Here is a 27,703-nt window from a genome sequence, read left to right as displayed (position 1 = left end):
TTACTGTATCTCCAAAATGTTAAGTGTTCCTTTGCCTGTGGTTAACAACTGACTTGGCTATGCCTCTGTGGTGAGAGGTAAGCATTGTCAATATGGCCCAAGTCAGGTTTGCTTCCTTTTGCTCTCATGTGGCTGTGAAGATACCAAGAGCATAAATGGCTGAGCTGGAACCTGCAGGTGGTGACTTTGCTGTTTCTCAAGTTTTTGAATGAGATTGAAGAGACTGGCCAACTGTTTCTGCTGCTGTGTGATTTTGGGTAGCTTCTCAAGGATTCTGACTAACTTTTCAGGAGGTGCAGGGACTTAATTTATTTGTAGGAATTAAAAAACAAAAACTAGATGAGTACAGACCTTTTCTGAAATATTTATTCCCCTTTTTTTGGGAATCAAAGAAAGGAGGGGGGCTTTCCTGAGATGTGTGGAGGCCTGTAGAGAAGATTTGTTTTTCTGTTAATGAAGCTTTGCTGTTTGTTCCGGTATCCATAATTCCCCAGTCATTCCCTTGAGAAAAGGGAAAACATTTTCCTCCCCCAGGAGGTCTAAAGTAAATCTTTGGATACGACCCTTCTCCATGCCTCTTTCTCCTCTCTCTGGTATTCACTGACTTACTGGCCAAGACATGGATTTCCCAGTAGTTAACAATTCCTTACGTTACTTGTTTCACCCGAGAGTGTTGGTGTCTAAATAGCTAGTACTGTCCTGAAATATGTTGCCATTAGCCTGATGAGTAAGTTTGGAGTACGGAAAGGGTGATTTGGAAAAGGGATATTAGAAGTTTTGCTTGTGGTTATCACTAGGACAAAAACCTTCCCAGAACGCAAGCGTGCTTGTGGCTCTTCTGTTAATTTATTTCACCTTGAGTATCAGCTTATGGTTTAGATGGCAGCCTGTAGAAAGTACTCTTATTCTCCCTCATGTTATATCTTAAAGTGTGTACAACAGAGGTTTTTCTGATCTTATTTACTCGTCCCTGTGTATCCAAGTATATATTTAATCCTGTAAAACTTCTGCTCTGCTCAGCAGAACTGTCATTCAGTTGGGTGGCTTTTTTTGGGAGTTCTTCCATAACTAATTCTAGTTTAGAAACAGCTACAGGCTGAATATGAGATGTCCCTTCTTTCTTTCTCTCTAGAGTTGAGATGTCCTAGGAGCGGATTACAGTTAGAGAGGCAGTGTACAATTCATTTCAGTGTGTACGGGAAAAGATTTTAATATAGAATCATAAAGGTTGAAAAAGATCTCTAAGTTTATCTGGTCCAACCATCCCCCATCCACCAATATTACACACTAAACCATGTCCCTAAGCACCACATCCTGGGGGTGTTTAAGGAAGGGTTGGGACAGTGACTCTACCACCTCCTTGGGCAACCCATTCCAATGCCTAAAAACATAACCAGGGGAGAGCGTGAACGCGGTCCCCCACTACCACAAATGATGCAGCAGAGTCCTGCTGTTGTCTCTGGGGAAGTGTAGGGATGAAGAAAATCCACTCTAATCCAGACTTTAGACTGAAAATCTTACATTTCAATGTCATCGACGCATATGAGCCATATGAGTTTGCCAAAATTCTATGAGTTTGAATAATACCAGTAACAGTTGTTGTTGTTCCGTTAATAGCGGCATTAGGCTTCCGAACACCTGAAGGTGACAGAGTGGAGGTTAGTGGAAGGCCATCAAAATGTCTGGGACAGTTTGATGCTCTCTGAGACCAGGTGAGAAGAAATGAAGGGAAGTTGGGTCTTCATCCTGGAGAAGAGAAGGCCTCAGGAAGGTGGGAGCTAATAGTGCCCACTGGTACCTGTGGGCAGGGTATTGAGAGTACTGAGCTGGGCTCTTCGCAGCAGCGTGCAGAGGGCACGCAAGAGACAGCAGGCTTGAGTTAAAATAACTGGCTTTAAAAAGAGTTTCACCATGGAGATGTCAACTGTTAGAACAAGTTTCTGAAGGAGGTGTCCATCCTTGGCTGCTTTGATGACCCAGCTAGGTAAAGCCCTGAGTAATTAGACTGGCCTTTGTGACCTTGCTTTGAGCAGGAGGTTGATTAGAAAACCGTTGAGGTCCTTTGCAATCTCAGTGATTCTATGATGCTATAACAAAAATGCAAAAATCCTCTGCTTCATCAACAGAAAGTTGTCCGTGTTTGAGTTTCAAACCAAGTATCAGTCATGGGCCTTAATAGTGTGGGTTCAGTGGAAGTGCAGAAAGGTTTTTAAACTTGAAAGGAACTCCTCGAAGTAAGCACTGAAGCTTGTGGGTATGATACGTGAGAACTGCTGAATCTCTTTCACTGAAAAAGGATGTTACCTGGAGAAAAAAAAAAGGAAAAGAAAAAGCTTGAGCTGGTTGCTTAAATTCAGTGATTAAGTGCTCTGAAGTGAATGACTTCTGGATACCCTGTCCATGGTACTGCAGGTGCAGCCTGAGCCCTTCAACAGCTGCAGTAAGCCTGGGAGTGTGCTGGAATAACAGTGGTGTAGTGGTGAAGATGGGGTTGGCTGTGTGTGTGGCTGTTTCCTCTTGTTTGTTTTTCCTCTGCAGGGTTTTCTTTTATCCTTTGAGCTTATAGTTCTCTTCGAAGCCTTAGAACAGTAACAGCAGTGTTTGTGTCTAAAAGCTAGTTAATGTAGTTGACTCACTGCGTAAAGCATGCGAAACTGAGTAGGCTTCACTTCTGTTGGTTAAAAAGCACGATTTTATTGCAGATAATACAGAATAACTTTTGCAACTTGTAACTGCAAGTACTCTATAATTTGTCTTAGACCAGAATTTGTCTCAAATTTCTGCTTAAGCTAAGACCTTTAGGCAGCTTGCTAGTGATTTGCAGGGTTATGAATCAAGTCACGAATAAAAGATTAAAATTAGCTGTTGAACATCATCGCGGTGGTTCATAGCTTCTGCAGTGTCTCCTGGGAGCATGCAGGCAAGGAAGGAAATGTGGCACCTGAAACTTTATTTTCTTCTACTTCGTGCAGTACTTATGTATCCCTCATAATAGTTATCTTAGACCTTACAGGTGTTCTTTTTCATGCTTGGGATTTTTTGGGGGTAATGAGAAGTTTTTAAACTAACCCTTTGTTATGTTGAAGTTGCTGTTAGATAAAAGCTCAAGGATGCATAATTTTTCAATACCTTAGTACTTGTATTTGCTGGAAAAGCAAAAAACATTGGACAAGAATTCTGGCTTTTGTGACCTCTGTGTACTAGGGCTTGCTATGGTTTAGTGGCACTTGCAAGATAAAAGTTATGGACTAGTGAGCTAATACAGGTATTGGTGAAATACCCAATACCTTTAGAGAACACTGTAAAGAAAGTGTTTAGGAGAACTTTTTGTGTGTCCAGTAATATTTTTCAAGTCTGTCCATCAAACAAGTTTAGCAGGAATAATATAAATATTCATACAAGTGTATTTCATTCTGGCCTCGAGGAATGGGGAGGTAATTTATTCTTCAGGTTGACCTTGGTTTTGGCTTCCCCACACAGCTGGTAACTTAGTGTGATAAGGACAAGCTTGGTTACTGTGGGTACTGGAGATCTGGACTGCAGTTAGCAGATAGCGGTGACCACGATATGTAAACTACATATAACTCTGAACTAGACCTGAGCGCCAGCTAAAAGGTCAGCTTTTAAATATTCAGTGACTGCTGGAGAAGTAGAGTTCTGCAATCTTGACTTTCTGCTGTAAGAAAAGCAGAGAAAATGACAGACAGGATCTTCATCTAAATGTAAGATTTTTTTTGGAAACATTCAACATTGCAGTAACTCTTCTGTTGTTGGAGGTTGTCCTTTGCCTCCTATATAGCTTGTGGATTATATTTTGTACTTTCTCTATTATTAGAGACGTTGAAAATAAATTTTAAATAATTTTGTCTTCATCTACAAATGCAGATGTGATGTTTAAGTAAGATTTTTGAAGGGTATGCGGGGGAAACTATTTAAGCCATATAAGCAGTTCCATATCGTAGTCCTTTTGTAGATAAGTAGCATGAGAGAACCATTCTGAAAGACAAAGTGACTTGTAAAGGTTGAAGAAAGTTAAGAAGCAGACCCTGAATTAGTGTTGAACTCTGGGGAGAGACTAAATGCAAGGTTTATAAATGTGGCTAAAAGGGAAGCAAATGCAGCTGGGATGTTCAGCAACCACAATGCTGCCTGTCATGGACACCATGTGATGGTTCTATAACAGATACGTCAAAGACTTTTCATCCTATTTTAAACTGACAAAAATGCTTGATTTACTGCACAGGTGTAGTACATGGAAGGCTCTATTTTCTTGCTTCTCCCTTGTCAAAAAGATTTGGATATAAAGGTAACTTGTGACATGTATCCTGTTGCAGAGTATCAAAGATCTTCTCTTGCCCCTTCCCCTGTCAAAGTAGCTATGGGCTTCCTCTGCTATGCCATAGTTCATCTTGAAGTGTGGCCGTTTAGAAAGTTCATCTTCTTTTGCCTTTCACTGAGAATAATGATGTAAATGACAGCTGGTTCTAATTCTTATGAACAACCTAAAAACAATTTTTTTAAATTAATTACCAAATTGTTTAATTTTTGTGAGAATTTGGGACATCTGAATTCAGGATCAAGTGCTGAATATATTAAGGAGTGTACTTGTAATTTGTAACAGTCAGTAATTACTGAATTTGGAGGTGCTATGTTCTGTCATCCTGCCCCACTCTGCAGAAATATGCTTCGCTATGAGCTGGCTGGTAGTGACACCAAGGATTACTGCGTGTCTGCAAGGCCGAGTGCAGCGGCAGTGTCTTGTTAGACCAGTATACCTGTTTATTATATACATTGGTCTAATAAAAGATACCATCTCAGCCTACAAACCTTGCTGATACCCTGAAACCATTGGGGTTGCTTTGGAGTGGTACAACTGCAGGAGTCTGCTTGAGGCACAGGAACGTGGCTTCTCCGTCTTTGGCAGCCTCGGGACTCTGCAGCAGAGCGCAGAGGTAGGAGGAAGATGATTTTCTTTCACTCTATGCTTGTTTTCTTCCTTTCTCGTGGCTGTCCTTAATCCATGCCCTGCTGGTCAAGGATGGCTGCTGTGGTCCCATGCTCTGTTTTTTGTATTTAGGCACTTGTGTTCAGCTGCAACAAAACGACTTGTGATTTCAAGTGGAGAAACTTAATTCTGGGTAGTGTTATCTTTTGTTATCTTACATGCTGTGACCTTAAACTAGAGAGAATGTTCTGTGTGCGATAGCATTCTTGGTCTTATGTCCAAGGCTACACATCTCAAGGAGTTTAAAAAAAAGTGCCTGTAAATGTTGCTTTAATATTGTCTGGAACATTTTTCAGGCCTTCGTTGAAACTTTTTTTGTATGAAAATCAAAAAGCTAAGCTGTAGCTTGAAATACAGCTTCTGGGAAGTAGTGCTTTATCTTGGGGCCCCTGGCAGGACAGGGGGAATATGGAAGTGAATTCTGAGTGTGGTTGGTTTAGGGCTCCTGCCTTTTGGAGAAGCAAAAGAGCCTGGCAGCTGCTGTGGTCCGTAACCCTAAGGAATGGAGGCAGTGGGAAGAGTGTCTCTGCTGCTGGTGTCGTCAGACTTCATTCCTGCGGGGAGAGGACGTTACTCTTCTGCTACTCTTAACTCAGACTTCTTCTCTGTACTACCTACTCCACCCAATGAGCGTTTCCTTCCAGAGTTTGGGAATTGAGTTGCTGGTGTTGCAGTGGCAGCAGGAACACTTAATCCATTTCCAAAGGTTTGCTGTTTGTGTGAGAGCTGGGAATTCGTTTGACTGGTGGTGTAGTCTAAATCTGGGAATGATGATAAAGTTGAAACATGCATACGTCACTAAATTTTAACAAACGGAATGGAGAAAAGCATTAAAAAAATCCCCCCTCCAAAAAACTGCCCTTTATTCACCCCGACTTTTCATTGTTTTATCTAGTTATTGCCATGTTAATGCTTTAAAGGCATTATGTGTATTATTACATCAACCAAAAACCCTTGATAACATCTGATTTACCTATCTGCATGGACGATACTGATTACAAACCTTTTCTGCTCGGTACCTGAAGAGAAAAAGCTAACCTGCTTTTCATAGCCAAATATTCCTGCTTAAAAAAGAGCAGATAAACTTTTCCTTCTATTATGTGTTGTTGTCCTCTGTTACTTTACACCTTCATTACTGTATGAATCTGGCCTTTATGCAGATGAGGATTTAAAAAATTGAAATAATGTAGACTGGTCCAGTGAAGTGGCTACAGCACTTGCCAGTAAGTGGATAGCCTGGGTGCTGTATTTCTGAGTATTTCTCCTCCCCCTTGCAAACCTCTAGGAAAGATGCTCTGTAGCTACGTTGTTGACTGGATAAATGGTTCTCAGAAATATCTTTGTAAACCCAAGGGGGTAAGTCGGTGGTGTGGTGACTTGGCATGATTTTGAAAGTGGACGTTTCTGTTGCAGACAGCAAAACCTCTCCATTTCTCTTGCTCTGCTGTTGGAACGCTAATGAGGGTTTTCAGGTTGCTCTTTAAAACACTTAATTGCTGTTCAGCACCTTGCAGATGAAGACTAAACCACACTGCAAAGTCACTATTGTAGGTTTGTAATCACATGCTAGCCCACACAAAAGTGGCAAGGCACGATGACCCATTGTTTCATTTTGTAGTTTCTGCTTGCACGTTTCAAATGGAGCATCTGTGTTTTTTAAGACTAATTTTGGAAGATTTTTGTCATCAGATTAAGCTCTGTGCTTAACTGCTCTCCTAAAGCAAATAATACCTGGTGTCTGATCTGTTGTGTTGTGTGTCCTGTAGTTAACACATCTGGTAAGCATAAAGGTTAAAAAAAAAAACACACCCATTTGTAACTCATTATGGCTCGTTGTTGCTCAGCCTCGTGGTGCCAAGACCCTGGAAATCTTGAATGCTAAAACAATAGATTAAGGGGATTATTTTTCTTGTTGAATGTAGCTGCTGAGCTTATTTAGGTTTGTTTGCATACTAATATTTCAAATACCTTGATTAGTGGGGATATGTGGCTGTTTATTATAGGGAAAATGGCTGGCATACGTGATTAAAATTAAACTTCCAAGTGGTCTTCCTCTAACCTTGTATTGTCAGTTGGTTTTGAGATCACTTTTAGAATACACGTAAGTAATGTCATGGTTATATCCAAAATACGAACAGCGAGAAGCTTACTAAGCTGGAAAAGTAGACATAAAATGACTGAGCTCTGAAATCTGAAGGGTAAGAGTCAACAACCCCAAATCTAAAATAGGGAGTTATAACAAGAGAAAAGGATGCTGCTTCAATGCTCACTGAATTCTGTTTTCTGTGGTTTTGTATGTGGAGCTGGCTGAAGTGAATAGCTCTGTCCAAAGCAGCTGCTGTACTTGGCCTGTGTAGCTAACAGGAAAAAATCTGGTTGCAGCCACTTCTCCTGTGTCTCCTGAATTTGGGAATTATTTGTTGTGTGATAGATTATTATGGTTCTTTCCAGTGTAAGGCTTGTTTGGGATATATTGCCCATTCAAACGCAGTTCAGTGGTAATAATCTTCAGAATAAAGCACCTGAACTTTATTTCTTGATGACCTGCTCTGATATATTTTTTCATGAGCTCAGCTTCTCTAGAAAAGGTCTAATCTGAGAATGCTGCTCTCTGCATGACCAGCGTCTTGCAAGATAGTGTTTTACTGCAAGGCTCCTGTTGGCTGCCATACTGACCAAGAAACTTAGATGTTCCCTCTGCATTTTTATCTTCTAGGACTTGCTAGTTTGAGATGACTTCCTTTGAATCTCTGGTGCTGACTTCTCTTTAGCCCAGGCAGAACCATGATGCTTCTGGCACTGGTTTGCACCAAGGTTTTTGGTGACTATCACTGTGCTGGCCGTGCAGTCTGGCACTGGGACAGATCACAATAAACAAACTCTAGTTGTACTTGGAGTGGAGAAACTTGGAGCCAATATAAGGATACAGGCCAAAAAAATCCTTTCCTAGTCTGAGACGTTATCATCTCTGGCCCCCAACGCAAAAATCTGTTACTCATGGCAGACAGCTATGTTTCTTCCTGTGCTTCTTCCCATGGGGGGGGGGGGGGGGTGAATAAGGGCAATGATAATTGAGCCAAGGGTTTTCAGAAGGAGCTGTAGCCATTCAGAGAGGCCATGGTGATATACTAGGGCTTGTTTTGGGTGGGTTTTCTTACCTTTGTTTGGTGTGTGTGTTTTGTTTTTTTGGGGTTTTCTTTGGTTTGTGTTTTCCCCCTCCCCTTGTCCCAGAATCTTTAATCATATCAACTTGGGTGGTGTGAAACTAATGCAGTAAAGTACCTTTTGTAAAGGCAAGGATCTTCCAGGGGAGACTACAAGGCAAACTCATTCAGCTTAATTTGTAGAAAGATAAGAAATATTACATAGGTACACCCAGACTAATCAGCTCTTTCTAGCTTTTGCAGAATGTTTGAGGATGATCTTTCTCCACCTAGTGGGAGGTTTGATGTGGTGTTTGCTGCCAGGTGAGAAACTGGGACTCTTCTGTAGGCTGTTCAAACTGGGCTTACGAAGCTTCTCTCATCTGGGAGTTATGAGGGGGAAAAGAGCAGTATGTGTAATTCCTTGCAGCCCAGAGTTCTGTGTGCTGGCTGCTGTTCGTTGGTTCCAGCACTGACTTTGGTCACTCTGCAGATACAGCTGTACTCTCTCTGCTGTTGAGAGTTGTTCCCTATTAAATAGGGACAGCACCTGTGTGAAAAATATCAGGAAAGTCCTTCTTACCTGGCCGTATGATGCCATGAAATCTACAGACTGCAGATGAGCTGCTTTTCTTTTTTCTTTAAACTGTTAAGGTTTCAGCTGTGGCTGTCACTATGGGTTATGAGTTATAGTAGATGAGGAGGTCTGAGGTGCCTGGCTGTGGTTGCTGGAGAGACTGCTCTCTCAAGAAATAGAGCTTTGCTTATAAATCTAATTGTGATGTTGGCTGAGTTGTAGTCATTGTACAAGTGAGCTTATAAAAATGCTAGTCAGCTCTGGAGATAGGAAGTGAAATTAAAAAGACATGGAAGGATTCTGGTTTCCAAACCAATTCAAACTTAGTGGTGTGTGTTACAGGCTCTTTTCCTTCCTTTTGTGCTTCCGAAAGTGTGGAATTCACTTTGTAGTGAATTAGACCAACCCTGTGTGTAAACTGCTGTACTGGATCAGCATACAGTTGTCGTGGTGCGGTCAGCAACTAGTAGCAGCTGCTCTGTGGAGGAATATAAGACTGGCACAAATATGGTGATGCTTTCTGGTAGCAGTCCCGAAGTCTGTGCTTCTCCAGCTCATGAAGTGTTTGGACCAGCAGCTTCCTTGGCAGTGTATTTTGTGCTTCACAGTACGAGAGAGATTCACTTAATGCTGCTGCTTCCACCCATATCAGCTTGTCTGATTGCTTTTAAACCTAAGTGCCATCATCTGCAACCTTCGACAGCAAGGGTTTTCACAGTTTAGCCAGGCACTGTGTGGAATATTACCTTCATTTGACTGTTCTGTTTTAACTTCTGTTTAAAGCACTTTTGTTGCTTCATAATGTTTGCACAGTCTCCTCTGTCCGTCTCTTCCATCCCACCTATTGCAGTGCCTCACATTCTCAGAACCCGGTTTTCCTGTGGGTTGGTCTCGTTCTCTGATACACCTGGTAATTCTGCTTATCTTTCTCTACCTTTTTTTTTTTCCACAAGCAGTGAGGAAAAGCAGTATTACCCTGCGTGCAGGGTGTGAGTGCTCTGTAGACTTCTACAGCGGTGTGTTTGCTGCTTTTTTCGTAATCCCTTGTATTTAGTTTGGCTTCTGACTGTGGCTGATTAGTGAGCTGATGTTACAGGACATAGTTATTATGACAGCTCAGAAATCTTCTACCTTAAAATTAATTGGATTGACACATCGTTGTACTTATGTAGAAGTAGTTTTTCCTTGCTTGTGCTGCTTGGCGTTTAGGAACAATGCGTCTTGTGCTACTTTTATCAGTCCTCAACTTCATGAGATTCTTCAGATTTCTGTCCTCGTCTTTATCATCTTGAGATAAATCCTTTTGCATAGAGAACAAAGAAGTAGACAAAAATTACTATCTCAGATCGGTACTGAATGTAATGACTGGTGTCTGTGATGAGAGTCATGTGGAACCGCCATTGACTTCCCTTTTTGTACTTGGCTTCCAACTTTTTAAAATCAAGTCTTAATCCGTGACAGGGTAGGTGCTTTCTAAAAGCAGCCTAAATTCTTCAGGAATTCTACTAAATTCTACTGGAACCTCATTGAAAGCCTTTTTGAAATGTAAGAAGAAAACAAAATTGTCCTTGTCCACGTGATCTGTGACTTTCCTCAGACTTATTTATGGGCAGTGACTTGTCTCCCCATGAACAGCTGGGTATTTTTCACTTGTTTTGCCTGCTGTCTAGCTCTAACTAGTGTAGCCATTGGACTTGATTACAGACTAAACCTTGAAAGCTTCAAGCTTTGCATCACTTGCTCACACCTGGAGAATCTGACCTGTTAGTGTTTATGGACAGATGCTTTGGGTGCTTAATATCTGGTTGGCAGCTGAAGTACAAGCATAGCTCCGATTCTGTAAACCCGGGGGGAGGAGACAAAAAAAACATTAAAACCACTTATTTCCTTTGAAATATCTTAGCACTTTTCTAACCAAAATCATGTCATTGTCCTTTAATGAAAGAAAACAGAATCCCTTCTGAAAAGTTTTTACTGTCAATTACTGTTGTTAAAAGTCTGTTTGTGGAGCTGCCTGTTAAAAAGGATCTATATAAACTCATGGGCAAAAAATTTAAGTATAGGCTCAGGAGGTAAGAGCTGTGGTCCTCTGTCACATGAGCAGCGTGTCCTTCTGATCATAGACTCTGACTTACTGTGAAGGTAAACCTGCAAGTAACTTCTCAACTAAACTTGTAGAGAAAGTTCTCAAGCAAAACAGCGTTAAAGGTAGACCAGAACTTGTTCTTTTGCTTGAAGCATTTGTTGAAGGATTTCTCTCACTGAAGTTTGATTCAGACTAATCTGATAAAGCATTAATTGTATTTGATACTATAAATTTGAACTCCTCATTTGTCCTTAGTAAAGCCTGTATTTAGAAAAAATATCAGATAAAGAACCTGCAGTTATTGAGGAAACACTTTTGCCAATTTTTCAGTCTGTGTATATTAACACATCATGATTATATTCTAACAAGTGGAGGTAAAAGTCCTGATTCTAGACTACTGCTTAATATTTTCAAGGTTTTTGCAATGCGTAGTGGCTGCGAATTGCAGTTCACACATGAACAGTCTGTTATGGGTTTCTAGATGTCTCTGTCTTTCTGAAACTGAGGGTTTTCCTTGAAAAATCAAAACACAACTTGGTTAACTTCAGCGTAATGCTTCTAAGGAGAAAAATAACACAGCTTTGTTCCTCCTGTAGCAGGAACACTTTGAACCACGGGGTTCTTTTGATTCTCTTATTCCCACCACCCCAGTCATATAGTAATAGCTAGACAAGATGTAACGGCTCATTTCATGTCAGACCTGTGTTTGGAAGTTCAAGCTGTCATATTGTAGTTGGTTGCACTGTGTGTCTGCTCTGTGCCAGTGAGCTGTAGAGCACAGCATAGTCAAAAAATGTGACATTCATGAAGAGAAATTACTGTTGTTACCTGAATTTTATTTTTCTTAAAAGGAAGGAGGGGAAGCTATTTATCTTGGTTTGGCCATATGTAAACAGTTTCATTAAAAAGCAGAATAGCCAATTCAGGCATAGAAATATTTTAAATGGCATAGTACAAAAAAAAAGTAAAACAATAGTCAAACTACTAAGCAATAATGGTTTCTATTGCACCCTTATAAAAAGGAATGGCAGTAGTTACACAACTGCTTCTACACAATGTCTTTAACTCCAGAAATAAGTGGTTTAATAATTGCAAAATGTAACTTGTAGTGTTTGTTCCTCTTGGGACCCTTTCAAGAATCTGTTTAAGGTGATTAGCAGTCACTTCTTGATCATATTATCACTTCTGTTCTCTTGCTGTCTTCAGTTACAGCCAAGTGCTGTGGTAGCAGCAATCTGCTACTATGGGGTTCGTCTCCCAGGCCCAACTGAAATACGGAAACCGCCTTGAAGGGGCAGTGGGGAGCGTGGCTCCTGCTGGCTTTCAGGGGGAGCAGTCTCAGCTCTGGAGGAGAGGTCTCTCTGCCACTCTGTCCGTTGCTTTCCTGGAGACACTTTTGAAACAATATAGATATTCTTACATGTATAAAGTTGGAGTGCTTTTCCCCTCTTTTTTGAGGTTTATAGAAGTTTTCAGGAGTAAGACATGTTTGCTGATACCAAATCTGTATCATTCAGTCTGTCCTGCTTATCACAGTTCTCGATGTCCTGCACAGGCTTGATTGCTTCACGGTATCCAAAACAATACTTTGAATGGTCAGGAATAAAGCGGCAGCCTGGAGAATCAGAAGATAATTGACTTTTTTTGTAAAGAGTCCACAGAATTCCAGGATGAAACGAAGAGTAAGAATTTCCCTTAAGGAGTTAAGGTTGTACTTCAAGTACAACCTACTGTTAGACCCAAGGGAAGGCATTGGTGTAGGTGCTTCACAGTTTCTGAATGGGAAAATGACAAGAAAAAGTTTAATTTACATGTATAAAACTAAGCAGGCACGTTCAGTCTGGCGCTGTATGTGGCTGTTGCTTTGTTAGTCATGCAGAATGCTGCACGCCAGCCCTCTGTTCTCTGGCATCAGCCACCAGAGAGTTTCAAGATGGAGCTGTGGGCACTGAGGACTGCATGGACTTTGACAAAGAGTTTTTATTCTTCTGAGCTCAATGCTTTGCATTATTACTTGAGATTAGCAGAAGCACTCAAGCTGGAATCAGAGCTCATCAAGAACCTATAGATGAGCTGCATAAGGCTTCCTCTGTGCAGACTTCTCCATCTAAGCCTCATTTTGGTCCTTCTCTCCCCTCTGATCTAGCCTGAAGTATTTGTGCTTATTTTTTTAGGGGTTATGAAAAAACATGAAGGACCTATCACTGTTGCTAAGAAAACAATTAGGCCAATATTATGTTCATGTTTGCTGTTTAAACTGACTCAAAACCAGCATAATAAGTCTGTTGCTCTGTAGTAACTGAAGGTCAAGTTATCCTTCTGTTCTATCTTGAAAATGATGAACAACTCCAGGAGCTGGAGCCTAGAATAAATAATACCTTAATTAAGAAGTTGGGGAGGAAGCAAATCACCACTAGTTTATCATCCATTTTCACAAAGGTTGTTAATGACGAGTTTTAAACACCTACGTAACTTTGATCAGAATTACATAAAATGTGTTGCTCCTTTTCAGATTCTCGTGGTGTTCAGATTCTTAGGCTTTCTTGACTTCAAGGTTGCTGCTGAATGGAGCTGTGGGGCTGTCACTAACATTGGCTGCATCTTCCATACCCTGTTTTTGAAGTGTGTTAAACTCTGCCTCAGAGTGAATAATTCCTTGCTTTATTCATGTCTCAGTAATACCGAAAAGGAGTAACCCATTCACTTATACATGGTTCAAGAAAAGTATCTGAAGCAGTTGGGAATTAAGAATAATGTTCTAGGGGGCCCTCGACTGCAGGCAAGGCTGGTGGGGAACTGGAACCCATCTCCCACCCTGCTTAGGGATGAACAGGAAGTTTACTTCTTGCCATGTGGTTTGTTGTGAGAGGACTGTTTCCTTAATAGTGCTAGTATGGCTGATAAACCTTCTATTTTGTCGTCACTTAATACTGATGTGACAACTCCGCAATGCATGTGGAAGAGTTAGGGAGTTTAGAAGGTTCCTGAGACAGCTGGGAGAGACAGAAAGCCGCAACCTGGTGTCACCCGGTCTGCCATCTTACACCCGGTTTTCTGCAAGTCGTTTGGGGAATTCTGGTGGGCAAAAAGAACCTGTCTGTAGTCAATAATACTACAGTTAAGTGTGCGCCTCTTTGCTGTGATCGGCTTTTATGCCCCTCTTCTGTGCCCCTGCCCCCTACTCTTAGAATTAACTGTTAAAATTACGTATTACTTCCAAGATAACTTCAGAAGTCTGCACTGAGTACTAGATACTGTTCTCTGAAGAGCAAAAATAACAGATGGTTAAAAATTAGAGGTCCTTGAATACTTTAACTTTTGTAGAAATCTGGAGAGAGAATGTCATGCATAGTATGCCATAGCTCAAATTGCATTTTCCTTAGCGAAGGTTTCTGTAACTGCTGCTTCAAGGGACAAATAACAGATAATAGTTATGCTATTGAAGAAGGTATTTATCTAGTAGATAATGGTCTCTGGAGATATATTTGCAGGAGGTTTAGCTGCATTTTTCATTAATTTGGATAACTTAAATATCCAGGAATTAATATGAAAAGGCTAAAAGGTTTTTATGTAGTACAACTGTATTAATTACTGAGTATGGTTGGACAGGCGGGCTCTGACTTCTAAAGATGCTGCAGTGATCTTGTTCATGCTGCACCATGAAAATGCAAATGAGTCTTTTTAATGTAAAAGCTGAGCTGTCCTTTAATGCAAGTGTTATTTTTTTTAAATTGCATGTGTTTCTTTTGGAGCATACTGCATTGATGGTGCTCTGTGTTACAGTGTACTTCAGTGAGGATGCTACTCTTGCTCTTCAGGCATCCTTTCAGATCAGCCCATTGTAATAGTAAGTGTATATGGACAAATGCAGCTGGAGCAGCAGGTCAAAAAAAAGTGCAGGTCAAAAATAAGTCCTACTAAGTTATCCAGATGATAGCTGCTGGCAGAACATTGCAAACTGTTGTCTTAATACAGTCTTGCAACTTCAAGTAGGGTGATTTTTGTGAGAGAGAACTCCTGGGTTGTCACTTTAAAGGCTGTCAAGCTCTTCAGAATTGTGCTTTTTTATAATTGAATCTGGGAATAGTGGCTATTATTATTAAGTATGCAATCTAATACAATCTAGCACAAGATGTTTTCATTATAGAATGGCATGTTCTTACCTCTTCTTCAGTGGGGAAGGAAACAAACTGAGTCCAATAGCCAGGAGCAAATTGGGTTTCTCCTCTATTGAGTGAAGACACCCTAGGAAAATATGAATGGGTTGAATGGCATCAGGAAGACCTATGAAAAGTGGGAGACAGGGAGAGCTGCTTGGGAGATGAGCTACTCCTGGGGAGAGGGAGGTGAATGGGCTGAAGTGCTGGGCAAAAGGGGAAGGGTAGAACTAACATGGTGGCCTGACCCGGTCGGTTGTGTTTTATCTTCAGGGGTAAGAGCAGTGGGAAAATTGGATGTTGGAAACTTCAATTAAGCATATGAGGTCCAGTTCAGTGAAATACAGCTGCCATCACTAAGTCTCTGTGTCTTGCTGCAGGGAGCTTGAGTAGATGGACAGCATTAGCCAGCTACAATAACATTAAGCACTTGGTCTGCCAGGGTACTCTGCACTGGTGTTGAATTCTCTTTATTATGTTAGTGACTACCTTTACAATTAAATGCTGTCATATCACAAATTACTGCATGTATACGCATTAACAAAGCTTTTAATCTCTAAACCCTCTGTCTTCTACAAAGTGCTTTATTTTGCCAAAGTACCGTTCTGATTGTCTGATAATGTTTCTTTACGAGAATGTGGATCTTGTACAATGAAATCAATATGCTAGACTTCATACACAGAGAAAACTGGTATATTAGGAATTGAAAAGAATATTCCACTGTCCAATGCTAGTGTTCCTTTACAGAGTTACAAGGAGAACAGAAGTAATTGTGCCCATCCATAATGAGATTTAGGAAATTCAGGGTGGTTTGGAACTTGCTTCATGTTTAATGGCAGCTGATAAATCTATTTTCTTTTTTTCTTGCATGATGTTTTTGGTGTATGCGACACTTCATGATAATTTCTGATACATAACTTTCTGTATGCACATCTGTATAGATATGGCTTTTGTTCCTACTGTTGTTTAAGCGTTTCCTGCTTATAGTCTGAGGAATGGAAGTTAATCATGCTGGGATATATATTCCCATATTGGGTGGTCACTGTCTGTGACACAAGCTTTTGAAGTGTCTGACTTTTTAGTTCTGTACCCTGCTTCTGATTCATTATCCAGGTGCTTTTGGCATGTTGTATTTACATGTAGTGGAGGTATAGGTACAAAAAGATCAAATGGGGACAAGAAAGAAAATAAAGAACAGTAGTGTTCAAGTTCTAACATGAATTAGAAATCGATGGGAAATTAATTTATACAGTTACAGGCCGATCTTGTGCTTTTAATTTTGATGAATGAATCAGCCTAGATGGTAGAATAACATTTGCTTGTTGCATCCAAAGTTTTATTGTGGGTGAATTTGTCTGAATCTTATTTGGCCTATTTTTTTCTGAATAAAACTTAACACCTTGATTCTGTTCATGCTTTTTAAGGAAGTTACTTATTTGAGTAAATAATCTCTTAACAGGTATTCATGCGTCATTAGTAGTATGTAGCCCTTTATGCGTAAAAGCTCCAAGTCCTATAACAATAAGCCTACAGTGAACAATTCTTGGCTCAGTTTACATCAGGGCAAATCATTTTTTATGGTACAAAACTGTTTTTTGCCCCCAAAAGTGTCTTAATCCAGTGTGAACACCAAGTATTTTTGTAGAGAAAGATTAGTACCCCTTTCATTTAGCAGCTGCCACCTGACTTCTTTTTTTATTATTAGGCTGCCTTGAGGGCATTGTGTTGAAAGCTGTGAGTCGAGTTCTTTGGCTGATTTTTGCACTGTTGCTGAATGTGTTGCTTGAGCAGTTGCTATCCCCAGTTGCTCATTTCTGCGTCTTTGCTGTGCTGATGTAAGCTTTTGCATGGCTGTGTGACGAACTGGACAGGGAATTGATTTAGGTAAAATATCAGCCAGCAAAAATAGGCTATTTCTTCTTGGTCTCGCTGGTTCAAGAGACAGTACAAAGCGCTTAGGCTGGCAGAATTCAAAGAGATGGACAAAGAGAAGGAATGACCAGTCTGAAAACACACAAGGGGGCTCCTCAGGCACCTGCAGGGTGGCCTAGAGCACAGGAATCTCCAGACTTCAGTTCTGGCCTTTCATGAGCCTTCTCTGTCTCCATTGAGAGTTAACTTGGATGAACTGGAGCTTCCTTGCTTGCCACTGAAGTGTCTTAGTTCTGAGTCAGTAACAGTGTCAAAAACCTGTCAGGAAGAGCCAGCTTTCAGCACTCCTGCCCAGTCTCCTGAAGTAGTGTTACTAACCAGGGAACTGAAGCAATCACCATGTGTTGCTATGAATTCAGAGGCTGGGGGAGAAAGGGATTGCTCTCCTCTAGACGTCCTGGAAATTACAGGTGAGCATAGATGGTGTGTCAGAGGGATGGCCTGGAGAAGATCCCCAGACTTCTGAATCGTGCACATGGCCAGGAGGTTTAGTGACTAGGGTCATGATTTGGGACGTGCATATCTTCCTCTGCCACAGGTTTTCCGTGGGGCTTTGAGTGACTTGCTGGATCTCCCTCAGTTCTGCGTGCTTAGAAGTAAAAAAATGTACCTTTCTGTGCAGCCTGTCTGTGAAAGGCTTTGATGTAAACCTTGCAGTGGTCACCATGACAGCCTTTAGTACATTAGGAGATAAGAGGAAATCGGGCTGCTTTGCTATCAGCAGAAGTACCTGTGGAAGGACCTAGTCCAGCCGAGGGCTTCTGAAACAAAGGCTGGCGCTGCCTTGCCCTGCCTGGAGGAGAGTGCTGTGCTGAGGGAGCTGCTGCTCTGCTAGGTCAAGGAAGAGGGGTAATCCATTATAATTTGTTCTACCTTTCTACCTCCAGCTTTTAAACGGGATCACAGTAGAGATTAGGTTTGAAAAGGGAATTGATCCTTCAGCACAGTGAGGATGGGAGTTTCCAGTGGGCTGCCTTTTGTGTGAAGTTACACAGGCAGAATCCCCAGCTCATTTCTGAGACTTCTCAGAGCTTGACAAGTTTCAAAAGATACAAGGCTATGAAAAAATGTGAGTTTGTTTGTGCAAGTTTAACCAACCTTTACTAAAGGTTCAGTGCATAGAGTCCGACCTGTTTCCCTTCAAGTGTCGGATATGTTTGAACTTTACGTGAAACATTAGCTAACGCACGCCTGGATTTTTGTCCTTCAAGAGGCCTCCAAATATTTTCTAGGATGTGGGTCTTTTACTGAAGATTATCTTGACTTGATTTTTGACAACTTCGGATTGTGATATTAGTGTCTTAAAGCAAGTAGCAAGGCTTGATTCAGCCCATTGTCTGATAAAGGGGAAGAAGGCATCTGTATCCTGTGGAGCTAGCTGCCCTCCTGAAAGAGGAATTAAGGAACACTTTTTTTTCCTAAAATGAACTGCTAGCAAGTAGAAATCTTCTAGTATTTATCATAAGAAGATGGGTTCTGTTTCTGTCAAGTCTTGAATAGGTGTCCTCGATTTAAAAAGAACGGATAAGAAGCAAGTGCTTTCCTCCTGCTTTCCTTTAGGACCCTCTTTTAAAACTCAGTGATGAAGATGAAGATAACCTGTAGGAAGCTAAATTTGCTCACCTCAAGTGAAAAAGAAAACAGAAGTGTCTGCATGCTAAATGGATTGAAGTAACTGCTAGTGTTAAAGTTAAAAAATATCTTTCACTTTGCATGCTGGTTTGGAAAAGAAAGGAACTTTATAGTAGTATGCCTTATCCCTTCTACAGTACCACCTACTTGTTTCTCTATTCTGGTTATTACCTATTACAAAATCACCAGCTCTAAGAGATGCTGCTGGACGTTGTCCACCTTTGCTCCGTCCTTGTGTGTGTGAATATTTTGGCACAGTCTTCTATAAACAGGATGTGGAGCTGCCGGAGTGCTGTTTGACTGCAGTTGTCAGTGCTGTGGAAAGAGCATGGACAAATCCTAGCTGCTTGCATTTTGTGTGTGTGTATGCAGATGTGCACAACCTTCTTCCCTTTTTCCTGAGATGCTATTAAATAGACCTCTGGGAACTTGATCCCAAAGACCAAATACTGTAGATTAAATACAGCAGGTAGTTCTGCCTTTTGTGTCTTGCTGTCACTGCATTACTTTTATTATGATGTTAATCTTTAAGACTATTCCAACAACTTCATTCTGAGCTGACCAGTTAAACTAGTAGCTTGGTAGCTCTGTACGAACGATGCATTTAATGCTGCCTCACTCTGCATGTTACTCTTCTGGGCTTGAAAAACTGAGCACTGTTCTGATGCAGAATTGGTACACAGTCCCTGGTATATAAAGCCTCCTGAAATGGAGACGCTTCTTTGGAGAGAATCTTTAAATAGGATGCTTGAAAAATAGGATGCTTGAACGGTCTTTTCCCAGGTAAATAAATACCGCTTTTCACTTAGTTTCAAGAAACATGGCATACAGCTGCTCTTTACTCCTAGTTGTAAAACAACAGGCCATTTACTGACTGAAGCAAGCTATTGGCATTATTGCTAGCAGCTGCTGAACTCTTAGTGTTAACTTAAACAGCTCATAAATGTTAATCACATTGCAATTTTCTTAGAGCTTGTCTGCATATCCCAGAGGCACTAGCTAATGTCACACTCTTTTCACATGAACCGATAACATTTCCTAGCAGAGATTCCAAATAGGCAAGTTATAACTCACTAGTTTTATTGTGATGACTGAAGTTCTTTAAAGCTGTGCTTCTAACTACAACTGCACCAGTACTAATATGGGTTTATTAGATATGTTTCAGTAGACTCAAAGTAGCTGGACATGTAGTGGAATGAGTTCAGGCTTGATTGGAGTATGCTGTTTGCTTTCCGACCCGTTGTTTGGAGTTCTATGACAGTCATATCCAACTTGAAACTTTCTGAACAAAATCTGTGCAGTTTATTGCATGCTTTGGTTTAATGTCATTTTTGTGTTGTAATGGTTTTGCAGCTATATAGATGTGAAGTTTGTTATAAGAAATTTAACTCGCAGGCATTGCAAAAGGTATAAAGGTTGCTGTAGAAATGTGTGTTAAGTTACATGCATAACAAGCAATTAAACAGTGTGCTGTGGCCTTTTAACAATCCCTCTGACCCTTCAACCGATGAAAATGGGTTTTACAAACAAGACAGAGCTCCTGGGCAAGCTAATCCTTTCTTTCTTTCAGGCCAGATTCTGTTCTGTCTAAACACTAATAAGGCCCCATGATGTGGTTTTGAGGTGGTTAAAGTGATTGTTATATACCACCAAAGAAATCATGGATAATTAAATAAAAACCTGCTATGTTATTGTAGGAGTTTAACATTTTGATTTCAATCGCTGTGAAGGTCAGAAAGAGGACAGCGTTGTTGCTAGTGCATGCCACGTGAGGAAAATAGTGCTTACTGTTTTTAAAATCTGTTCCTCCATCCTTACTTTATGTAAGCATTTAATGGGACTTTAAGCTGTTTTTTTGGGGCAGTGCTATGTGTTCACCAGACTTGTATGTTGTACCTCGAGGCAGTATGTGCTATGAGAATAGCCTCAACTGCAGTTAGTCTAGGCTGTCGGTATCAGCTGGTGAACACACCTGGCTGCAATGCAACTGTTCTGTGTAAGGCTATATGCTCTTTCTGCCCTGCTGTGTATTTGGTGCTGTGGTTGTGTGTGTGTGTGCTGTTCCTCCCTGGGGTTCTCTCCTGGCCACCTGCAGAAGAATTTCTGTGGGGAACAGGGACAAGCTTTGCACGCTGATGCTGAACTGATCCTGTCCTGTAAAGTGAGAGGTCCCAACTTTAACTGGAACCTCGTGGGCTTTACAAGATAGACTTTATGCAAGGAAGTGTGGTTTAGAGTCAGAAGATCATAAACAGAACTGTTTTTTGTGGTCGTGAGTACTGAACCAAAGATGTGTAAGGCTAAGACTCCAGTGTACAGAAATCTGTGAGCCAAGGGATTGGTCTCAAAACCCGTATTTACAAGGATGGGAGTAAATGTTATTCTTCTAGTAGGTGGATGTAAGAATTTCTCTGGACTTGCTCCTAAAAGCCTGGGGAAAGATTGGATAGTACATGATCTAATGTTTTTGGAAAGTAATGAAATGCAAAACTCAGTGGGAAAGTAGAGGAGACTTCAGATTGTGTGTGTGGTTAAATCCTAAATACACTTGCATAATAGCATGCAAGAAGGGGGAGCTAGAGAGTAGTGCTTGACTTTAAGAAACTTCGTACTTTGCTCAGCATGGCACTTATTGCTGATTTCTTGGTAAAATTCTGACCGAGCAAAGCATTAGTGCAGGAAGCTCAGGAATACCCAGAGCAAACGTGTCTGTTTGGGGGAAGGTGTAATTGAAAAAGAATTTTGGATTTTTAAAGTTTATGAGCTTGCCTATTTGTAAAAAAAAAAAAAAAAAAAAAAAAAGTGCGTGTGTGTTAAAGATAGTATGACCAGCCAGCTGTTGATTCTGGTCATGTATTTCTCAGTGCTTGGGGCAAGGAGGGCTGTATCTGTAGGTGTAACTGGCATATCAGTCATGCTTTTCAGGGGGGTTTCTAGTTGTGTGGTTTTATCTCCAAAAGAAGTACGGAATTAAAGTGAAGTAATAAAATTAGGTGCCTTATACACGTTTCCTGCAGCAGGTAAAGATGATTTGTTGAGACTAGATACCACTTCAAATATCCACACTTCTAGTTCACGAGAGGGGAAAAACACAAAACTGAACATCTCAGTGAGGACTATGTCCTTTCTGAGTGTGACAGCAACTTTGTTCTTCATTCTTAAACTAATAGAATGGAAGCATACTCAAATGATTGAGCTTAAGAAATGAGCTAAAGTAGTGAATTTTGAAGAAAACATGCATTTTGATTCTTTTTCAAAATTCTGATCCAGAAATATTGTACTGTCTGCTTCCCTAGTTAGAACTAGGATGGGTTTTTTTGAGCATGTGTATATATTTGGACTTCGGTGTGAATTAGGTGCTGATGAAAAGCATAAAAGACTTGACAAAAGTTGTCTGCATACAGAAAGTTGTATACCTTATAAACCTTGGCAAACACTACTTAAAAATTAATCTCAAGGTTTGGTTTCTGTACCAAAAAAAGGGATGGACAATGAAATGAACCATTCTGTGTCAGAAGCTTTCATTGTTTCTGTTTGATAATTCTGTAACCCCACTGAAAAGTCTGAATGGATGACCTAAATGTTGTTCCAAATCCCTGAGTGGAGGAATAAATTGGTCTTGAACGTGAAGTCCTGAGTTGAATTTGTAGAAGACTTGAAGCAAGCAGTCACTAAAAGGAGCTGGCAGAACTTAAGCATACATCATACACCCCAAGTATTTCCTTGTGACTGTACAGCTCGAAACACAGGCTAGTCAAAGAAGTGCTTGCCTATCCAGGTAGGGAGGCACATCACCAATAGCATCTTTCATATTACTTGTGTGGCTCATAAGTGGGAAGACAGACTCAAGTTATTAGCAGGTAGCTTGTGTTTTTGTAGGTAACTTGTGTGGGGAGAAGGCAAGTGGTGGAGAATAGAAATATTAAGAGGTGCAAAACAAAGGTTGTCAAAAGTACTAATTGCTTCTTTTTCTTTTTCTTGCAGACTTTCAAGTGCTGACCTTCTTTATCTATTAAGTTATTACAAACTTTTGCTGCTCTGCGAACATATAAAGATGTCTCGCAGCCCTGATGCTAAGGAAGACCCTGTGGAATGCCCCCTTTGCATGGAGCCTCTGGAGATTGATGACATCAACTTCTTCCCTTGCACCTGTGGCTACCAAATCTGCCGTTTCTGTTGGCATCGTATCCGCACTGATGAGAATGGACTTTGTCCTGCTTGCAGAAAGGTAAATATCCTGGAACAGCGGCTTGTCTTGCACATATCACAAGGCTCTTGCATTGTGTTGGTACCAAAGACATCCTTTTCCTTCGGGGAAACATTCTTCTAGTAATGGCGTAGCTCAAGGGTGAGGTGTTGGATCTTTCAGATTGTCTGCATACGTGTCGAAGCCGTTGTGCAGCTGCTAGTCTTGGTTTGTTAAATTCAGAACTGGATTAATAGGGGAAGCTGTGGATCAGAACCAAGGCATGCTGATGCTGGGAGAACTGCCAAAAGTAAAAAGTCCTGTGATTTGGGGTGCTCATGCATTGCCAGAGTCTTTTCAGGAAGGATTCCAGCATCAGGGGTTTGCTGAGGGCCCAAGGTTCAGCTAAACTAGCCGAGCTGTCTGAGGCAAGCTTATAAATCACCTGCTTGTTTTGTGGCACTGGAGTTCTTAATCCATTTTCTGGACACTAAACTTGTAAACGTTTTGGAAAATATATCCAATGGTGATAAATTATAAAGCTTCTCAAAATCTAGGCTAAGTCTACTTGTCTAGCATTCTGATCTTGTTGCCAAATGCTTAAAGGTAGTACGTTGAGAGTCACACTTAATTTCTCCCTGTCTCTTAATTGATACCTGGCTGGTACTGTGGTTGGCCACAACTACAAACTTCAACTTCACTAAGTTGCCCACTTTTTCCTTTGAATTTTCTTCCTCCTTAGTGTTTTGCTTAGCCTTATTACTTCCTTATCATCAACGTTTAGTATAAAATTCGTTCTTGATATCTTCTTTAATTCTAACGATACTCCTTGATTGTAACTTTCTTGCCCGGCCTTCCTCTTTGTCTAATCGCAGCTACTTATGTCTGCTCTTTCTCCTCTTATTTAATTGTGATCCTATCCTCAGTTTATGCCTTTGGCTTCCTGTCTCATGTTACAGCTCCCTTCTCAGACCCTGAGTAATCTTACTTGAGTTCACTATCTTCATTCACTGCCACAGCTTTCTATAAGCACTTCCAGTCATTTTCTTGTTGTTCTTTTGGGCTTTGGCTACACTAGAGCTCTCGCTAACCTGTGTTTGGATGCCTCTGCAAGCTTGAAGGCTATCCCACAGCAACATACGTTTGTTAACAAATAGCACAAATTTGCTGCAGTATTTGAGCTGTATAATCTACAAGGAGGATCTACATGTCATCGCTGAATTGGTCTCCACATATGACACCTGCTGTAGATGACACATGCTGTTATAGTAGTTCTTATAGTACAAGCAAATATCTACTCTGCTGGTACAAACATGAGATTTCTGGAATTACTTTGTGCAAGTTGCTTCATGTACCTGGATTTATTATGCTACTCTTTGCCGACAACTGTTTCAGTCATCTCTGATCATTTATTATTGGAAGTTTGTGGAATATATTGGAAAAATCACAGAATCAGCATGGTATTCACTTCTTCTGGGTATCTGTGGATTCTTTGACATAAGGATACAGCCACAGCTGAACTACCTTGTGGAATAATTTGGCATGTGATTGGATATGCAAATATTTTGTGGAGTTGGATACAATTTGATCAGAAAAACAGTTCTGGGAGAAAAGCTGCAATGAGTACTGCCTTCACAAGGAAGCACACCAACTATTCCAGGAGAGCAAGGAGACTTCTTTCACAGTAGACGAGGATTATATTCTTGATACTTTCTTCATTTGTGGATTGCAAGATGCTCTTAAGTAGAGTTGCTGCTATTTCACTGGATTGTAGAAGGTCTGCGTAGAGGAGGCTGAGGAGTAAACTCCTTTTTGTGGCACAAAGATATTGTGGTACCAAGACCCCACTAAGATCCTTGGAATAAACCATTTTGAGCTACCCAATTGCTGGCAGCATCGAAGAAGTCTGAAGAAACCACCTTTTGAAGTGTGGTGTGTCTTCTGAACCAGGTATGTGATTTTGAGTGCAGCGTGTTTAAAATACTTCCTGTCTGTGTGTAGTAAGGTTTCTGGGGAAAAGATCTAAGTAGCATTCTAATTCACGTCAACAATGGTGTGCATCAGCTGTGATCACTTAATGTGCTGAAGTGCAGAAAATAGCAAAGCAGTAAATTCTTGCAAATATGTTTATTGTAGGAAAGTTTATAGTAGGTACTATGCTCTCAACAGGCACATCTTGTTTATAATGCACATGCTAGTGCAGGATTCTTACTGCAAAATGGAACGTGAATATATGTATATGAAAGCAAGGCCTCATATTAAAGCATATGCGTATGTCATGCGCAATTACTTAATAGAAAACTGCTCTTGATGCCAAGGTTGGTGAGTGCAATTAAAGTTCTCCAATGGTTTGGTTGCTTGTCGATGAAGAGGAGCAATGAAATTTCTTATCTGGGGATTTTGGCCAAAAGATTCGGGGAAGATTTTTGAAACAAGTCCATAATAAAATAATAGCTATACTCTTGAGTGCTGTCTGTGCTGTACATTTGATTGTGCCTTGTGTATGTACTGCTATTTTCCTGAGCATCTCTAACTTGCTTCTAACTGAAAAGATATCTTGCATTGTTCTCTACCAAGGAGAAAGTATTTCTACGTACTTGAACTGATATATAGCTCAACATATGCATGTGCAGAATATGTTCACTTGACTGCAGTCAGTTGGGTTAGCATGTCCTGAATTTTCTCCTGTTAGTAATAGTAGTAGACACACATTTGCTTTGCGTTGTGAAAGTGAGGGGGTAGAGTGACTCGAAGTTGAATGTTGGATGGTAACTAGTATTTGTAAGTCTGAACATATTAAAGGCATTGTAAGCTTTGTGGCTTTTGAAATACTCACAAATTGGTTTTGCTAATTTCATTAAAGACAAAAGGTGGTTCCTTAAACAGAACCGACCTGTTCTCAAGTTACTGATCCCCTTCAGAATTGTAGGTCTAGTCAATTGTAAGATGCTAAGCAAGTGTTCCTGTTCTTTCCAGTCAATTGGTTTCTTAACTGTGGGTGAAATAGTCACTAACTAGTCAAATTAAAATGAAAATATGCTGTTCTCAAAAGAGATTTCTGCAGCCAAAAGCAGGTTTACAGGTCAGCAGACTCACTGGTTTCAGCTGTAAAGCCAGGGATTTTTTTTGTGGTGATTTTTTTCTTTAAAATATTCAGTGGCCTAGGTACTATTTTTGTATGAATAATGTCTATTATTTTAGTCACCTATATGGCTTTAATAGAGCATAGCACTCAGACCTTAATGTCAGTTGTTAACATTTTTAAATCTCCCAAATGGGATGGCTTCAAAAAAAAAACGCAAACACTAACAAAAAATGCGTAACTCCTTCACTTAAAACTTAATTGCTCTGCCCTTCACCAAATAGTATACTTTGATATTCTGCTGTTCTTGTAGCATGGCTTTGTCATTTTTCTCCATTTCCTTGACTTAGTAAGCCTTTTTCCTCCTACCACATTGTATTGGAGATTAAGTAGTGAACTTATGACCAAGAAACTAAAATGTTTTAAGCATGTTCATGTCTTTCTCCTTCTCCTGTCTGTAGGAGCACAGTCGTCAAATGTCAGTTGTTTCCTTCTGTGCTTTTAATGTCATAACTGAATAGTTTAGTGCAACAATTTGTATTTAGAAATTGCTAATTTTTATTGTAATAAGTATACTGTATGCTATGCATAAACCTTATTGACTTTCTCTGTATTTCTCATTTCAGAACCTATTTGGTAGCAAGGAAACAACTGGGAAATGTTGGTACATCCATTGTGTGGAAGGAATGTGACCCCATCTGGGAATGACAAAAGCAAAGTGCTTGATAAATCCCAGCTCAGCTCTCAACAATTGGGAAAATGTGGGGAAAAAGTCTGAAAGAAAACAAAACTTAAATTACAAGACAAGCTTAGTCAGGAAGACTAAGAATTCATCAAGGGCCATCTCTGATAAAAGACATGAGACTACAGAAGACATATTTGAACTTTTTCTTGTAGGACTACCAGCAACTCACAGTTAGTGTAAACAAAGCCCGGTCACTTGCTGTGTTGGCAGATCTTGTTCAGGTGGCTTCCATGGGTTTTGCTGAAGAGGATTTGTATAACTGAAGTAGAGGGTGTCAGCTAAATTTAGACAGCGAATCTGTGATGTTGACATATCTTAGTGTCTTGTATCTGAAGATATATAAATGCTGATAACATTTGATGTAGCTACTTTGCTTGGATCTCAAGTCCTCTACCAGCTAAGGAATCAGTCACAGTAGAGTAAACAAGTATCATCTTATGCTTCTTGGCCATTGGGAACAGCTAACCTCTTGTCTTACACCATGCAAAACAGAATTAGATTCATGCTTGGCCAAGGTGTGTCCTTTTTTTAAAAGGAAAGTCATGCCTAATGGCATGGCGACTTCTGCTGTTGCAAGACCTGTGGTCTTCTCCTTGTTTTGTAGGGTTGGACAGAGTAAACAGCAGGTGAAATGATACTTCGAGATGCATGGATAGTCAATCCACCTTGCTTGGCTTTCACAGTCACTTTCCGCTATCCTTTGATGCTTATGTTCTGTCCATAGTTGAACTGTCACCTGAGTACATGAACTTGTGGGAAGCAGTCACTCTGAGGATGAAGTCATTTATTGACCTATTCTGTTTGTAGAATGGCTTTGTCCTTATTTAAAACAGGATTTTTCCTGTCCTTATTTTGAATGGGATTTTTAAGACTTAAATTTTCTTAGCACCAACAGCATTTGAGAAGATCATTCTATGCATATTTGCTTCCCTCCTTACATGTACAATATCACTTATCTCTCATCATGCTACATGTTATGTATAGATAGGAGTGTCTTTTATCACATCTTAGAACTGGGTTCTGATTCAGTCATGGGACTCAGAGGTGCATAGATTCATTTACAGGTCCTGAAAGTCATGATGCCCAACTACCCATATTCCTTAGAAGCATTAAATATGTCATGGAAGTGATAAGCATACATATGAAACATTTTCTGTA

At 40.4% G+C, this 27,703-nt stretch overlaps 1 protein-coding gene across 10 annotated transcripts in view; it reads left to right on the top strand.

The window, feature by feature from the left end:
• CNOT4 (CCR4-NOT transcription complex subunit 4) overlaps positions 1–27,703 on the top strand; it is a 72,951-nt gene that overhangs the window by 9,567 nt on the left and 35,681 nt on the right. For 3 of the 10 annotated variants that reach the window (XM_066994355.1, XM_066994375.1, XM_066994356.1), the window contains one exon: positions 22,517–22,760. In XM_066994355.1, the coding sequence (XP_066850456.1) occupies positions 22,587–22,760 (174 nt within the window). In that variant the 5' untranslated portion in view covers positions 22,517–22,586. Of the gene's footprint in view, positions 1–1,599; positions 1,713–22,516; positions 22,761–27,703 lie in introns of those variants that run through there. The other 7 variants (XM_013182556.3, XM_013182557.3, XM_066994360.1 and 4 more) reach the window with 4 other exon arrangements.

The sequence above is a fragment of the Anser cygnoides genome, chromosome 1 (assembly GCF_040182565.1).
Source record: "Anser cygnoides isolate HZ-2024a breed goose chromosome 1, Taihu_goose_T2T_genome, whole genome shotgun sequence".
Taxonomy (NCBI): Eukaryota; Metazoa; Chordata; class Aves; order Anseriformes; family Anatidae; genus Anser; species Anser cygnoides.
Note: the sequence above shows the minus strand (reverse complement) of the source record. Positions and strands in the feature narration are given on the sequence as shown.